Source organism: Salminus brasiliensis, chromosome 21 (assembly GCF_030463535.1).
Source record: "Salminus brasiliensis chromosome 21, fSalBra1.hap2, whole genome shotgun sequence".
In the NCBI taxonomy this organism is placed as follows: domain Eukaryota; kingdom Metazoa; phylum Chordata; class Actinopteri; order Characiformes; family Bryconidae; genus Salminus; species Salminus brasiliensis.
The window spans coordinates 10,528,061-10,545,010 of NC_132898.1; the positions used below are offsets into that span (position 1 = coordinate 10,528,061).

Sequence of the window (16,950 nt, forward strand, 5' to 3'; positions counted from 1 at the left end):
TGACTATAGGCTTTGAATTTATTTTTCTGTTATTTTACAGTTTACAGTTCATGAAAGAATGAACCTTTCTTCTGGGAAAGTGAATCTAGTGTACCTTTAAGCCAATGTTATACCTTTGAAGATATGTTTACATTATTGTACCTGTACAATACAATTTGTTCAGTTTTACAGTGACAGTGAAAAAATTCAGAAACTAAACCCCTATAGTGGGTTTTTAGTGGGCAGCATCATTTCTATCAGAAAACGTAAGAGAAATTAAAACAAAAATTCTGGTGAATTATGACGTGTTCTATGACTAAAACACTGTTGAACAATTTTATTCAACAACTTAGTAAATTCTGACCATGTCCTAAAATGATTTACACTTTCTATATCATTTCAAAATGGAACCCTCCTAGCGTTTACAAAAGTCCACAGAAATCAACATGTTGTACATTCATTTCAGATTAAAAGTATTAGCTGGTTTTGGTTCCTAAGAACAATCATTTACACAAATTAACCTTTTTTACCCACCATGAGAAAGAATCTTAAAATAAGAAAACAAAACAACATTCAGTGCTCTTTGGCTTTCTTTTCTTTTGAGTGTAATTGGCTAGCAGTAATCCACAGATTTCCTCTTCATTTCCTTCTCTCAGATTTACCACACAGAGGGCTCGGGATTAGACACAAACTCCCTGTAAGCGTCTGCAAACTTCTTAAGCCTCCGAAGTGCCTATTTTTGAATTAGCTTATGGTGTGTATATGAGTCCATTAATACTTCCAATCGTTTCCAGTGCAGATGGTTTAAAGCTTGATGAACTGAAATCGCGCTGCGCTGTTTTACGGCACTGGAAACTCTGCGGAGACATAAACCCACAATCCACTGCAGATGGTGGAGAGGGACGCCTGCCAGACGGAGTTTGTTTTTTCTTTTTTTCCCCTCATTTTTTCCCCTCCATGCTAAGACTACAATCAAATGCAGCAGCAGATCTAGATGGGTGTGTAAGTAAACTGCAGTGTTAAGGCCGACTGGGAGGCTAAATTGTTTTGAAAAAATATTAGCTGCTTAAACACACTGGAAAGCTCTTTAGCTGTTGCATTATCCTAATTTAAATATGAATATTTCTGTTCAGTCAAATTTAGTTGAGCTGACCGTTTAGATTAAGATTAAGTCAGTCACTCTACAGATAAATAAATACTGAACAATATTGGAGTGAAATCGAATACTCCATAGAACAAATCATCTTCAACTGTGATCAACAATAGCTATGGAACAAACAACTCAGCAGAAGATTTTTGTGTGTGCGTGTGTTTGCTCATATGTAGGGGTTTATGTATGCTGTCAGTCTTCGTTTTGCGTTACCACCTTTGCTGATGATATAGTAAACATGCTTGGACAACACTCGTCACTCCTTCAGCACGCTGTCACATAAAACCACTCATCCAGTTCAGCGGCAGAGGAAATACAGGAAACAGCCACTCCAAATGTAATCAAAGCCAAGGAATGGATAACGACAAAAATATTCCATATGCAGTTTGAAGAGAGCACAGTTACAGAAAAGGCAATATATAAACCGACTCCAGACCAGCTCAGGTCACGCATAGTCAAACGTCAGAAGCAAAACACATCAGAGCACAAAGAGAGCAAAGATTATAACATGCTTACAGAGGCTCCTGAAAATGCATTTTCGCATTAGTTAGATGGCAGAAGGTCATGGCCTAAATTAACGAGGGAATACCCCCTGAGGTAATTTTTTGACTTTGAATTTCTTTTGCACAAACCTCTAATAACCTGATGTTGCATTCATTTATGTCACATTTGTATGTGATTTAAATACAGACAACTAATTTTGGAACATTCTGAATTGTTTTTTATTAAGAAATCTGCAAGTCAACAAATGTCATTCCTGAGTCTATGAGATGTTAGATTTGAGATGTGTATGCTTGATGTGTCATTAGGCAAACAATAACAAATTTCAGTAAAAATGTGCAAGAATTAAAAGTTGTTGGACTCTCTTGCATAATAAAATTAATATTTTACGTGCTGGTCACTGCATAGTTTAACTACTCGTGAAACTTAGGGTGCATACTTATGCTTTGGAAGAAAGCAGTGACTGTGCAATTAGCATTAGCCTCAATGACAACCAGTAACGGCATCAGTATGCGAGAGAGTGCCATTAGTAAAGAAGGTCCGTGGCTGCTGCCAGTGCTCCAGGTGTCGTTTGCCCTCACTGGTCACCCTCCTGAACCCACCTGACACCTTCCATATGTGGCCTGGCTGCCACCTTCTGTCCCTGTCCCACCACAATGCCCCAGTGGCCATCTCCTATGCTTAAAATGCAGTGCAGGAATGGATATAGAGGCTGCTGAGAATCAGAAATGACTTATTTATTCTAATTTATTTAGATTGTGCTGTTTATATAACCGAAGAAAGCACTTTTAAAGCTTTTATATGAAATCTTCTTTAGTTACTGTCATTAATTAACGACTACAACAACCCAGGCAATGGGCCAATTTGAGGAAAAAGAGGAAGTCCATTTCACATAATGAGGAACCATCCACATAACATCCAGATGATCTACCGCTGCATATGTTTTGTAGTACTGTTCTAAAAGCATTTTAAATGCGTTTTGGGTGTGTGTTTACAGAGGATAAGATTGGAGACAAGTTGGCCCAGTGCATGTTAAGTTAGGCTAGCAGCACACTTCTAAACAAAACAAAAAAAAATATGTCTTGACTGATTGATTGCATCTGAGGTAAGTACATTTTTTCCGTTAATGGAATAGTTTGGCGGGGGCAATTTTTTTTCCTGTTTTAGAGGAATCTAAACAGCTAGAAGGAAACGTCAGACATCACGGCCCGCATCTACTTTGGCTGAAAAGGTAGTGGTGGATTGGGGTGGGGGGCTGTATAAAGTCTCTCCCAGATAGAGGACATGGACATGCAAATCCCAGCTTATTTCAACAGCTAGGTCATAGATGTGAAAGAAGTGTGCTTCAAGCCATCATATCTGTAGGTGAGAGCCACTCAGTTGTGTGCCAGAGACTGCCACCAGCACTACTGTCCCTGGTGGCCTTTGCAGCAGCTCGCCAAAGCAATTTTGAAGATAATTAAGTCGTAAATCTTCCACTATCACCTGATAGCGTCTGAGCCAGATTAGCAGGCCCAACTCTCGATCATGTAATTCACTCACACAGTGTCTCCTCTGTCTGACAGATAACGGAAAACCCTCATTTGTTAACGCGAGGTATTAACCTACCATGAGCGCATGTTAGCATTCACCTTGAGCTAATGAAATGGCTAAATAAACACTAGCTGCAAAGTGCTGAATGAACGACATAGCATTACTGACAGCAGAGTAGCAGACGTGCATGCCATATGGGTTAGCGAGTCTATCTGGGCATGCCAGACTTTTGTGCAGAAAGCTAATGGCTGGGAGTTAATGCTGGCAGAAGATCATAACAGGCATGATGGCCAGCACTCTGGGCCCATTGCTACAGCAACTGGTGCCCTGGACCAGTGCATTAGACCGGAAACACACAACAATGTGCCCTTTAACCACCCTAAAACAAGAAAAAAAATGCAATTTGGTACAGGTATTTATTTTTCAACAGACTGCAGGCAAACACCACAGCTAATGTTGCTAATTTGTATGCAGGAAGAAGTGTAGCGTATTGAGGGAGTGAAGTAATAGTAAACTGTTCAGAATTACTGAGGAATGAAGGTTTAATTTAGCCTAAAAACCTCTGCTATAACAGTCCTAAACGGCAGTCAAGCTAACGGCATGGTTTTGTCACAAAGGAGTAAAAGCAAATCAATCTTACGTTTGTTTTAAAATGCTATATGGAATTATAATTTATTAGAACATCATTATATGATGTATGCACTATACCACATGGATGTTGAAAGCACCAGAAACAACAGAACTAAACTGAAAATAAAACACAGGCAAACTGAATATGAAATATGAATAACCATCAGTGAAAACATGAGGATATCGTACACACCAGGCACATGACACGCACAAGGAAGGACAAGTCGTGACCAAAAAAGGCATACAGAGACAGAACAATGAACACTTAGCAACAATCACAAGAAGGGCGGGGCGGTCTCATATTTCTCAGTCGAGGACGGACACTCCAACAAGATTAACCCCTTAAAAAGTCTATGGCCCGCTGGCATTCTTCTATCACCAAATAACAGCCCCACTATTTTGCAGTAACTGACCAACACAGTGATGTGGTCACACCTAAATCTGCCACTGTTTAAAATCACTTATTTTAATCCACACCAAAACATGTTACTTTCTTGCTCAAAGTACTCAATTCAACACTTCCTGCATCATAATGGAATTTTTAGAATATCAATGCTGTTGTGCCTTGTGGTAAACAAAAATGAGCCAAACAAATTTTTTTCTTGCATACGTTTTCTCCCAAATGTCACTGGACAGATTTTTAAAGAGTTCACAAATGAATAATGCTAGCAGGCTCACAATTCATGCACAATGATGCTGAACTAAACTAATTTGACAAAGCCAGCATGTTTATTTGGGATATTTTGTTAAGGTGACCAGTCTTAAGATGTCAGTTTAGTGAGCAGCAAAACATATCATGTCTGGTAACTGTTTATTCCATTAATTTCTGAGTTTGTAAAATAGGTATGACCCCAGCTACAGTTAGTGGTACTTCAGTGGTTTATGAATTGCTACCAATCAAAGCCCTGTTTTAGCAATCTTATTGGCATAGTTTGATTTAGGTCATGTCAGTGTCAACACAGGCGTGTGCCCAACGCGCATACACCCCCGCTTGTTATGCACACATGGACACGCAGCAGTGCACAAACCTATAGCGCGTGTCAGTTGGCAGCTATGCAAACTTTTACATCAACAATTTTTAATGTACACAATTTTTAATGTGCTATCTTGGCAACAAAATACATTTTTCGTTGCCAAGATAGCAATACAACAGACACTTACCTGAACACACCTTATTTCGAGACCAGCATGCCCATTGGAGAAGAAATATTCGCATCATTGCTTGTTAAACAACATGTGGAACCATGTGGAAGGTATGAAAAAAGACGTGTGGGTGGGTGTAAAATAGTAATGAGCATCACAACATGCCTTGTGCAGGGTGTAAGATATGAGACTTGCCACAGTGAACTGTTTCTTAATGAATCATAATTAACTCATTACATTACAACTGAACTGAACTGTCTCTCATTCATCTGCTTTTATCCAGAAAGAGAAATACTTGTATAGTTTTTTCCTCTTTCTGTTGGGCAAGAGGTGTGTAGTGGCCCACTAAGTGGCTCCTTCCCAGTGTGTATCCACTCCAGCGTGGCAGACAAATCACACACTGCCACTGATCCAGCACACACTGCACTAATAAAACTTTCAGGGAGAGTGGAAAGTGGAGCCCTGGAAGGACATTTTCTATCTGCTTTCTTCTCTCAGTCTCTGCTCTGTGTGTATGAGTTTTAAGTAGACATAAAAGAGGTTACAGACAGCAATATGTTTATTATTTAATGTGTTTATTATGTTTATTAATTAATGTGTTTGTACGGCCACCAACCTTGTGTTGAATTACTACCGCGGCATTAGCATCACTACTACAGTGTTAGCATAATTATTGTGTTGTTAGCATGCCATTGTGACATTAGCATCACTATTGAGGAATTAGCTATTGCAGTGATATCACTGCTAGTCACAAGCCATGTTCTTGAGGTCCTGGGCCTATCACATGTAAAAACTAGTAAAGAGCTTTTATTTCAGTCCCCATCGTTCAAATGCCACTGATGATTCTATGCAGTGAGTGGCGGTCTGGCAAAACTATGCATACTCATTTTTTCTTGTTTGTGAAGAGGGTGGAATAAATTATTTAAACTTACAATAAAGTTTAATTGATATTTTATTCATTTGGACACAATGTTAAACTGGCCACCAAGCTAAGTTATCTCAATTACACTAGCTTTAGACTAGAGTTTAAATCTTATTGTTTTCAATATAATAAAAGCAGATGCTGGCAGATAAACAGAAACAAGTGCTGAAAAAGAATTCGTGAGCAGAGCTCAAAAATCACAAAAAGTGCAAAATACTTAACACTGCTTTAACCAAGGTGTGTTTGTTTGTGTAGTCAGTGTACTGAACTGATTAACTCTTTGTCTGACTTGCTGGTATAGCGCTGCAGGGTGAGGGCACTAAGAGGCTAGTGGAGGGAGTAGGTAAAATCTGGCTTTGTGTGTGGGTTGCTGGCCAACCAAAACACAAAAACACACTGTTTATTCTACTGCCCACAGCTCATGGCCTTCAGTACGGTTTTCCTAGTTAAATTGCTTCAATAAAACACTGTGCCTGTCCTCAATAGGGCTTTGTTGGGTCTGCCGGAGTGCCATAATTAGGACAAATGGCTAAACTAATAGCAGTGAGGCATGGTGGTACTGTTTAGAGCACAATGGCTGCTGGGGGTTTACCACTAAGTCCATCCACATTCATCTGTTGTGTCTTAACAGAAGTGCCTACTTCAATAGTTGACTATTGAACAACTATAAGTGCCTTAAAGTAATAGTTTGATAAAAAGTCAGAGGTGCACAGTTCTCCCCTTTCCCGAATGTAGCTGATCAAGATGTGTTTGCTGTCTGACACTTGCATCTTTTTTTAAAGTTTTAGCACTGAATTTCTATACTCATTCCCATTCATTAAAATAATAAAAAAAGAATACAATTAAATATCTAAAAACATACTAAATAAACATTTTCCCTCTGCAAATATCTTTCTTCTTTGTAGTCTAAGCACAGTTAATAGCAACCTCATGGGCACAGTAAATACTTCTGAAGGCCCTCTCCACTCTTATGCTCCATGCATTTGCCCCGCTGCCCTTTCTTCACCCCACTTCTCCCTGTACCGGGATGCTGATGTCTGCATCCTCTCTAACAGAGTGCCCGTCAGTTCACATTAGAGCTGTACACAGCCAGTGTGAGATGTAGCTGTGAAAAGGCCGGCTATGGCAGCGCTCGTTTACAGGAGGGGTCTAGGTCAGGCCTTTAATTGCTTATGGTTCGGAGGGCTTCAGGGTTACATAAACATCCCGTCAGCCCTCATTAGACCTGCTGGCCCACCACTTTCATGTTGAAACAAAACTGAACTCTCAATTGAGAGACAAACTGAAAAAAAGGAGAGAGAGAGAGAGCATGAGGGAGATAGAAAGTGAGAAAGAGAGAGAGAGAGAAAGTGTGCATGTCTGAGTCTGTGCGTCTGTAAATAAGACCCGTTAATAAGTATGTTCTGCAGTTGGAGAGGAGAGTAATGTTCTGAAAAATAAATAAATAATCAAATAACCTGGAAAAAAACTGGTTTGCGTGTCTCATGAGCTTTCCTTCACTTATCAATGAAGACAAAGCTATTGTGTTTAGGAATTAAATGTCACACTTTCATGTTGAGCTGTACTACACAGAAAATAGCAATATTTAAGTGAAGTCAAGTCAAATTTATTTGTATAACGCTTTTTACAACTGTTGTCGTCACAAAGCAGCTTTACATAATTAGTAATTAGTAAAAGACAGAGACAAAAAAAGAAATAACGTAAGACATGAAGGATTAGTTACTGTCTTTTCTCTCCAGGCCTTGGTTTGTTTTCTGGTGTTACTATTGCTTTCACTGGCTTTTCACACAGACAAACACACACACACTCTCAGACACATTCATCATGCAAATGAGATTTGTTTCACTTGGATAAAGAGCAACAGACAAGAGCTACTGTACAAGATAACCAAACTGTGGCATTCTATGGGGATTACACAAGCTGTGCGAGCAACTAGGGGCACCTAGTTGATTAGAAGCTGGATGCACAAATCAGAAGGATGCCTGGGTACTTTTGGACATACATAGGGTGGACATACATAGGGTGTGTTTGGATCTACTCCTTATTTTTGTGATTTCATTCCAAGCCTTAAAGGAATTCTGTGGAAACAAATCTGCATAGTTCTCCCCTAACCCAAATGTAGTCAATCAGCCATAATGGAAGCACAAGTAATGAATAATTACACTTATAATAATTATTTCACAGAGCAGAAGAAACATTTAAAAGCACTATACTAATATAAATGTAAACATTAGTAGGCTATGTAGGTACAAACTTTAAAAATGACAATGATTGTGACTTATCTATATTCAACAAGCCATATCTAAAAATTCACCATTTCTTGAAAATCACAAAACAGTGAGTCTCTCTCTCTCTCTCTCTCTCTCTCTCTCTCTCTCTCTCTCTCTCTCTCTCTCTCTCTCTCTCTCTCTCTCTCTCTCTCTCTCTCTCTCTCTCTCTCTCTCTCTCTCTCTCTCTCTCTCTCTCTCTCTCTCTCTCTCTCTCTCTCTCTCTCTCTCTCTCTCTCTCTCTCTCTCTCTCTCTCTCTCTCTCTCTCTCTCTCTCTCTCTCTCTCTCTCTCTCTCTCGGAGTGTTTTTCCCCCTCATTTTAAAGCATGCATGTTTTGTTGCTGCGTGTTGCTGTGAACATTTTTTTCTCCACACATATTTTGCACTGGATTTCCACAGCTGACTGGATGGATGAGAGGCACACACATTGCAAAGGAGGGGGTAAATTATATGTCTCTGTGTGTGTCTGTATCGTTACAATGTGCATACATGCAAAAGAAATAAAGAAAAAACAATGACACTGAAACTTTCATGTGCAACTTATTATTGTACATATGTTCACATATGTGTATACATATGTATTAGTATTGTACATATGTTCACATATGTGTATACATATGTACATATGTGCACAATGAACCCCACTTGACTTGACTGGTACATAAATATACATATATATATATATATATATATATATATATATATATATATATATATAAGTGTGCATGTGTGTGTATGCACAAGAAAAAAAGACAAAGAAAAACAAATGAAAAATGCTTCCTTTGCTCTCATACAGGAATTTGGCTTTCCTTTCTGCATAGGGGCAGTTCTATCTGAGATGAACTGTCATTACTTAATGATATAAACTGGAAGTGCTTTGACATCTTTTAAAACCTCCCCCCCTGCATTGTAGGCATCAGAGTGTTTCATTTTCAGACCCTTGGCTGACAGATGACAGATGTAACCATACCCTAGATTTAGTTCTGACCTGTAACCATACCCTAGATTTAGTCCTGACCCTGGGTGTTGGCATTGATCAGCTAAATATTCTACCTCAAAGCTCAGTAATATCAGATTATTATCTAATCTCCTTTGAGCTACATCTTAGGCAAAATGTTAATTCGTCCCCCCAACACTGTCTAAAGCGCACAATAACCCCAATGACAGCTGTACAGTTTACTAAAAACCTCCCAGCCCTATCAACCCTAGCTCACACCCCGTCAGACCAAACGGAGCTAGTTAAATTAACAAACGATCTAGAAAATACCCTTCAATCAAAAGTAGCACCGTTTAAAAATAAAATGATGAGGCAAAAAAGGCTTGCACCGTGGTATAGTGATCATACTCGTACCTTAAAACAAAAAGTGCGGAAACTAGAGCATAAATGGCGGACGACCAAACTAGAGGTGTTCCACTCTGCGTGGAAGGACAGCCTTAATCAATATAGAAAGGCACTCATTAAAGCTCGCTCAGTGTATTTGGCCTCACTGAATGAGAAAAACAAAAACAATCCCAGAGTTCTTTTTAATGAGATCTCTAAACTTACTAAAAGCCAGGCAGATACTCAACCCCAGATTCCAACATCTTTAACCAGTCATGTTTTTATGGACTATTTTAATAATAAACTAGAAAATATTAGACAACAAATCCAACCCTGCTTATTAAATCAAACATGGCCATCACCTGATGTAGCTGCTTTAGAACATAACTTAGTTGTAGAACAAAGGCTGGAAGCCTTCTACCCACTTCCACAGCCTGAACTAGAAAAAATTATTTCCTCAGCTTATTGTACAACCTGTACACTCGACCCAATTCCCTCTAAATTGCTAAAAGAAATACTCCCAATTATAATCAGACCTCTTTTAACAATTGTATATTCATCCCTTAGCCTTGGGCATGTACCCCAAACCCTTAGTTATAAAACCTTTAATCAAGAAACCAAATCTTGATCCTAGCGTATAATCTAATTATAGACCCATCTCCAATTTAACATTCGTATCTAAGATATTAGAAAAAGCTGTGGCCAAACAACTCTGCTTATACCTGAGTAAAAATTACATGTATGAGAAATTCCAATCTGGATTTAGACCCAATCACAGCACAGAGACAGTCCTAGTGAAGATTACAAATGATCTCCTTCTTGCCTCTGATCAAGGCTACGTATCTTTATTAGTCCTACTAGACCTTAGTGCAGCCTTTGATACAATAGATCATACTATATTACTAGAAAGATTAGAACAAATGGTTGGAATCACAGGGACAGCCCTATCATGGTTCCAATCAAGGCAAGGCTCAATTTTAGGACTGCTATTATTTACATTATACATGTTACCACTGGGCTCAGTTATAAGCAGACATGGCATTAATTTCTATTTATATGCAGATGACACACAGCTCTATATATCAGCCAAACCTGACGATAAATTTAGACTACAGAAAATGGAGGACTGTGTAAAGGATATAGAACTCTGGATGTCACATAACTTCCTTCTCCTCAACAGTGACAAAACCAAGGTTCTCCCTTTAGGTCCAAAAGACACTAGATATAAACTATCTGACTTAATGTTAGACTTGGCTGATGCTTTCATCATTCCTGGTTTAGCAGCTAAAAATCTTGGTGTCACATTTGACTCAGATTTATCATTTGAGCAACATATAGCTAATATTAGTAGAACAGCCTTTATGCAGCTTAGGAACATCTCCAAACTAAGAAACTCCTTATCACTACAAGACGCAGAAAAGCTAGTACACGCTTTTATTACCTCAAGGCTAGATTACTGTAATGCACTTTTGTCAGGTTGTTCCAGCAGGAACCTCAATAAACTTCAGCTGGTGCAAAATGCTGCAGCCAGGGTCCTTACGAAAACTAGAAAATTTGACCATATCAGTCCAGTTCTATCAGCACTTCATTGGCTCCCAGTTAAATTCCGTATTGAATACAAAATTCTTCTATTAACATATAAGGCCCTACATGGCCTCGCTCCTGAGTACCTGCGGGATCTTATTGTATATTACGAACCATCAAGACTACTTAGATCTCAGGGTGCTGGCCTCTTACTCGTGCCCAAAATTCAGAAAACCTCAGCAGGGGGAAGAGCCTTTTCTTATAAAGCCCCCCAACTCTGGAATAACCTTCCAGATAATGTTCAGGACTCAGACACAGTCTCAATCTTTAAATCTAAGCTGAAAACTTATATGTTTAGTTTAGTGGTGTTCTGGTGTTCTCAGGGTGCTCCCGTGTCCGTGTTACCTTCTGGCTCTCTCCTTTTAATTATGCTGTTATAATCAGACCTGCCGGAGTCGTCAGACATACTACTGATGCTGATGCTCAACATTATCTGCCCTCCATAAAATTCCTCTCAGAACTAACTTTCTCTTTCTCTTTTTACCTTCTCCGAGTAAATGGCCACCCAGCCCGACCTGCTGGAAGATTGCCTGCTGAGGTCCCCTCTACCTGCGTCAAATCAGCTGCCACCTACCAGTCCGGCCAGCAAGCACCCCCACCCGCCACCACCCATGGTGGACCGGCGGATCACCCGCCTGCCGCTGCTGCCTGTTTGGTGGCCGTGTTGAAACCTAGATGGACTCGTGGCTGTCTGCCACTATTAATATCACCACTATTAACTTTCTGTTGTATCTGGTTTGGTAATTTTTATCATTAATGTTTAAATCCTCCTGACCAGAGGAGGATGGGTCCCCCTTGTGAGTCTTGGTTCCTCCCAAGGTTTCTTCCTCCAGCTCTGAGGGAGTTTTTCCTTGCCACTGTCGCCGTTGGCTTGCTCAAGGGGGGTCTTTGATCCTTCATGTTATTTCTTCTTTCTTCTCTGTCTCTGTCCTTTATTAAGTACTAATTATGTAAAGCTGCTTTGTGACGACAACAGTTGTAAAAAGCACTATGGGGATGGGTAAAGTTTATAGGAAATGCTGTGTATGCTAAAATTACTATTTTAGTTCCTAAGTTCTATAAGCATATTAACTTTAACCCCTTAGTATCAGCTGAAACCATAATAGAAAAAAATAGTATTGGTTAATACCAATCTGATTTATTTGCAGTGTAGCACTTTACATTAGATAAGCATCTAAAAATAGGTAATCATGTCAAAACTACTCAAATACTCGACTACCTCACAAGACGTAACACATAGCAAACATCATTACATTGCACAACAGAAGTTTGAGCTATTTTAGGCTAGATTTGTTACTGCTGGATTAGACTTAATTATTTTTCCTCTGTGATGTACAATCCATCAGTTTTTGTTGCTGCTAGTCAAATACAAATACCCTTTGATACTAATATTTCATCTTTTACAATTATGTTTTATATTAGGGCTAGGGCTGCACGATATTGGAAAAAAATACTGGCATATAATAATTGAAATTGGGCAGATATAATCTACCTCTGGTAGATGTTGTGGAAAGATTTAACTGAATTAAGTGCGATTTTTTTTTTTTGTCAAGCAAGTTGTAGCATTATGTGTATAATTTTATTTGCCCTATATGACTTTGCACATGCTGCAATGCGGACATTGCAATGATGATGATGCTGAATTAATATATTTGTTCCAAACATATAACCTGTGATTTTTGCATGTGCATGTGTATATATTGCAATAAATTGTTCTTTTACGTCTTCATGAAAAATGGGCTTGTGACGAAGTTACGTGTGCCAGGCGTTGCAATCATAGACTGGTCTGGGAGGAAATAGAGCAGGCACAAAGTTGTGCTTTAATGGGCAGCCCCTACTTAGGCAGATGATGAGCTCACAGCTGTGAGAGCAGTAGGCCATCAAGCAGTTTCTGGTGTGGAAAGCATCATCCGAAGCAGTGCCTGTGTAAGACATATTTGGATGTGTCCGTGGAATGAGGTTAAAAACTGAATGAGCTTGTAAGTGCTTGTGTGTTTATGTCACCACAAGCTATCCAGACATGCAATATATGTATGCAATATAGGCATAACAGAAGGAGACCACAGAAGGAAAGAATGATATTAAAAACAGGAAAAAAGAAAGACAGATACATAGGACAGAGAGAAAGAGCACTAAACAAATCATTGGAAGGCTGTAGTAAAAGGAAAACACTTTTGGAAACCCTCTTGATGGGATGTTAGGATTTGTTGGGGTCTAAGAACTGGTAAAGTGGGCAGGACAACACTCACTATATAACTGTGTGACAATTCATATTCGTGTAAAATCTGTAATATTACTCTACTGTGTCAGTCCACATGCTTTATGATTCACTTTCAATGATGATCCTGGAGCTTTCAAATAGCCCAGAAAGCCATGTGTAAAGCATGTGCTTAACAAGTGGCTTAAAGGGTGAATTACAACTTCAGACTGTATGGAAAGCCCAGGAGCAAGAAATTTGCCATTGTCATTGACAGTTTCAATGATAAATGCATCTGATATAAGGGCTGCATTATAGTCATTACATTACAATATTAGATGGAATTATATGGTCACTTTTAGATGCACTGTTACAGCCCTACTAGCCTATGTTGAGTTCTGAATGTTTATTTCTTCTCCTGTGAACGTACCATGTTAGAGAGGAAATGGTTTTTTTATGACTATCAAAGAAAAAGCAGCTTTTACTTACCAGCCTGGTTGGTGGTGATGTTGACTGAAGCATACTGTGGTGAATATGGGCTCTGGTCTGAAACTCCATTCACAGCTTGCACTTCAAATGTATACTGCGTGTGTGCCAGCAAGTCACTAATGTAGACTCGTGTTTGGGTCAGTCCGAGCTGCCGGGGCACAAACTGGACATTGTCTCCGCAGCGCGTGCATCCACCCCGTCCGCCGCCACAGCTCTTACAGATAATGTTGTAGACGACGTCCTCTCTGCCACCGCGCTCACGTGGCGGATTCCACTCCAGCATCAAAGACGTCTCATTAACACTGGAGATAACACTCTGTGGTGCTGAGGGCACAGCTGTGGACACATACACACATGTGAACATTTTCATACTAGAGCTATAAGGCTAGTATAACTACCAAGCAATGGAAGAATGTGTGTTAGCATTGTGCAAACTACAAGATTAAAGCATAACACACTTGCCTCACACTTTCTAACATGGTTTACAACACCATAAGGAATAATGGTATCTATAAACACACAGCTAAATTAAATAATATTGACCATCTTATTAACTGAATTTATATGTTTTTTGTCTATTTTTTATACATAGCAGTACCTAATGCAAAAGTACCCACCCCTCCCATTGGCGTTTTATATTATTTTGTTACTTACAATATGATTTTGTTACTTACAATATCTGTACATATGACCACAATAAGCTGTACACTCCATTGAGCTGGACTTTATGGAAGAGTGGCAAGAAAAAAGCCTTTACTTGTGGACAAAAATAGGAAGGCTCGTTTTGAGTTTGCCAAAAGGCATGTAGGAGACTCCCCAAATGTATCGAGGAAGGTCCTTTGGTCAGATGAGACCAATATTGAACTTTTCTGCCTCCAAGGAAAATGTTATGTCTGGCACAAAACCAACACCTCTCATCCCCCCCAAGAGCAACATCAAGCTGTGGGGATGTTCTTTAGCAACAGGGACTGGGAACCTCGTCCGAGTCAAGGGAAAGGTGGATGGTGCTAAATACAGGTATATTCTGGAACAAAACATGTTATGGTCTGTCAATGATTTGAGACTGGGACAGAGGTTTACCTTCCAACAAGACAATGACCCACTCCAGTGGTTTAAGGGAAAACATGTAAATGTATTGGAATGGCCTAGTCAAAGCCCAGACATTAAACCAATTGAGAATCTGTGGTCAGACTTGAAGATTGCTGTTCACCAGCGGAAACCATCTAACTTGAAGGAGCTGGAGCAGTTTTACCTTGAAGAATGGAATTATTTGGAATGGAAAAAATAAATATCAACTGTTCAAAGTTGTAGGTATGTTCTGTAAATTAAATAATGCAATCCCTCAAATAATCCAACCCAATTCCTTGTTGTGAGGTAACAAAACACATAAAATGCCAAGGGGCTGAAGACACTAAGTAAATAGGGTTCCCTGCTGGTGTAATCAGACTAACTATAAAAGGTTCATGCATGATACAAATGAATGACTGGCCAAATATGTGCAACTACAGCATTCCTGCTATCAATAAAACATTTACCTTAAAAGGTTAGCAATTTGATGTTGAGCCAAGCTGACATATTAATTGTGAGGTATTATCTTCCATCTGCTTATTGGTTACACAAGCCTTTACCTTCAGTGCAAGACTACAGAAACAAACAAATTACACAGTGTAAATGAAAAGATTTTTCAATAAACTGCTCCTTTTGTAAAAACTAGTTAATACACCACCAACAGCACTGAACTTTGGAACATATCAATTACAGAGTTTGTGATGCCAGACTACATCAGACCGACTTTAAACTGTATCACCAATTAAAGTAAATTGGTATCCGGAAATACCAGTTCACTGTTCACTGCAGGCCAAAGGGGTGTGCCACATTTACCAGTGTTATACAGTGTGTGTGTGTGTGTGTGTGTGTGTGTGTGTGTGTGTGTGTGTGTGTGTGTGTGTGTGTGAGAGAGAGAGGGAAAGAGGGAGAAAGGGAAAGAGATGGTGACACATAATATATATATATATTATATATATTAGTGCTGGGCAATATGACGATATTTTATCATATTATGATTTGTTTTGTTATCGTGATACACAATATGCTTTTCAGTGCCTAAAGAACACTGATCAACTGCAAGTTTCATTATCAACGGTGTAATTAGCCTGGCTTAACTGATTAAAAATCACTGTATTCTGTACGGGAAAGCATCTGAATAGTAGTTTAAGAAGTACTGAAAGTGGTGTTGCGATTTAGAGAATGTTTTCTTGGCACACCTTTGGCTTAAAAACATCAATCACTTCTTGAATTTTCTATCGTCATAGACTGAAAATTAATTGGTTACTCTACTGCAAAATGTGGCTGGAATAATAAAGAAGCAGAACTACTATTCTTCTGCATAAGGATCAGCTTTAAAGATGAAACCTGGGAAACAATTGGGTGTTCAGGACAATGATCCCAAACACACATCAGATGTGGTTGTGGAATGGATAAAGCCAGCTAACATTCAGCATTTGGAATGACCTTCCCAAAGTACCGACCTACACCTTATCAAAAATATATGAACTCCGCTGCGGTCTGTGCCCAGAAACCGACAAATTAAGAAATATTCTACCAATTTAGACAAAAAAGTGGTCAAATATCCTAACAGAATTGCTACCAAACTGACATTTACATTATTTACTATAGGGACTAGTATCAATATCAATTAGGTGTGCTAAATGTTATTTCCCCTCCTGTATTTCAGAGAACCCAAATGAACTAAAACCTGTGCACCAAATTCTGATCTATTTTCGACCCTGAATACATGGAAGCCCAATTCTGCCACAACATGACACATACATCTACATCCAGGCTGTTTGCATTGTTTTTGCCATGTTTCAGGTAACTGGGAAATGCAGTAGAAATGCTTTAGCACAATAACATTGATTTGTTTCTTTTTTATTTTTCAAAAAGCGTCATGTACAGTATTTTTTATTACTTGCACAAAAGATAACTCTGTATTAACTAATTAAGGTTCCTCCCCACTCTTGGTGATGGGATAATAAGTGTTCATGTTGAAATATGTTTTTTTAATTGGTTTATTTTTGTTATGATAGAAATTGTAGAATTTCAGTGGAACTGGTATTGACTACCAAATTTCTGGTATGAAATACCAATGTTGCCAACATCATTTTAACTCCTTTAGAGTAGTCATAGATGGGTGATAGGTGATAGTGACTTGGAAATGTATAATTTCTATTTTT

General features: G+C 39.0%; 1 protein-coding gene across 3 annotated transcripts in view; it reads right to left on the reverse strand.

The window, feature by feature from the left end:
• The window catches only part of ephb2b (eph receptor B2b), a 173,575-nt gene that overhangs the window by 49,585 nt on the left and 107,040 nt on the right, over positions 1–16,950 (reverse strand). For all 3 annotated transcript variants that reach the window (XM_072666148.1, XM_072666147.1, XM_072666149.1), the window contains exon 5: positions 13,718–14,053. In XM_072666148.1, coding sequence (XP_072522249.1) covers positions 13,718–14,053 — 336 coding nt within the window. The remainder of the gene's footprint in view (positions 1–13,717; positions 14,054–16,950) is intronic.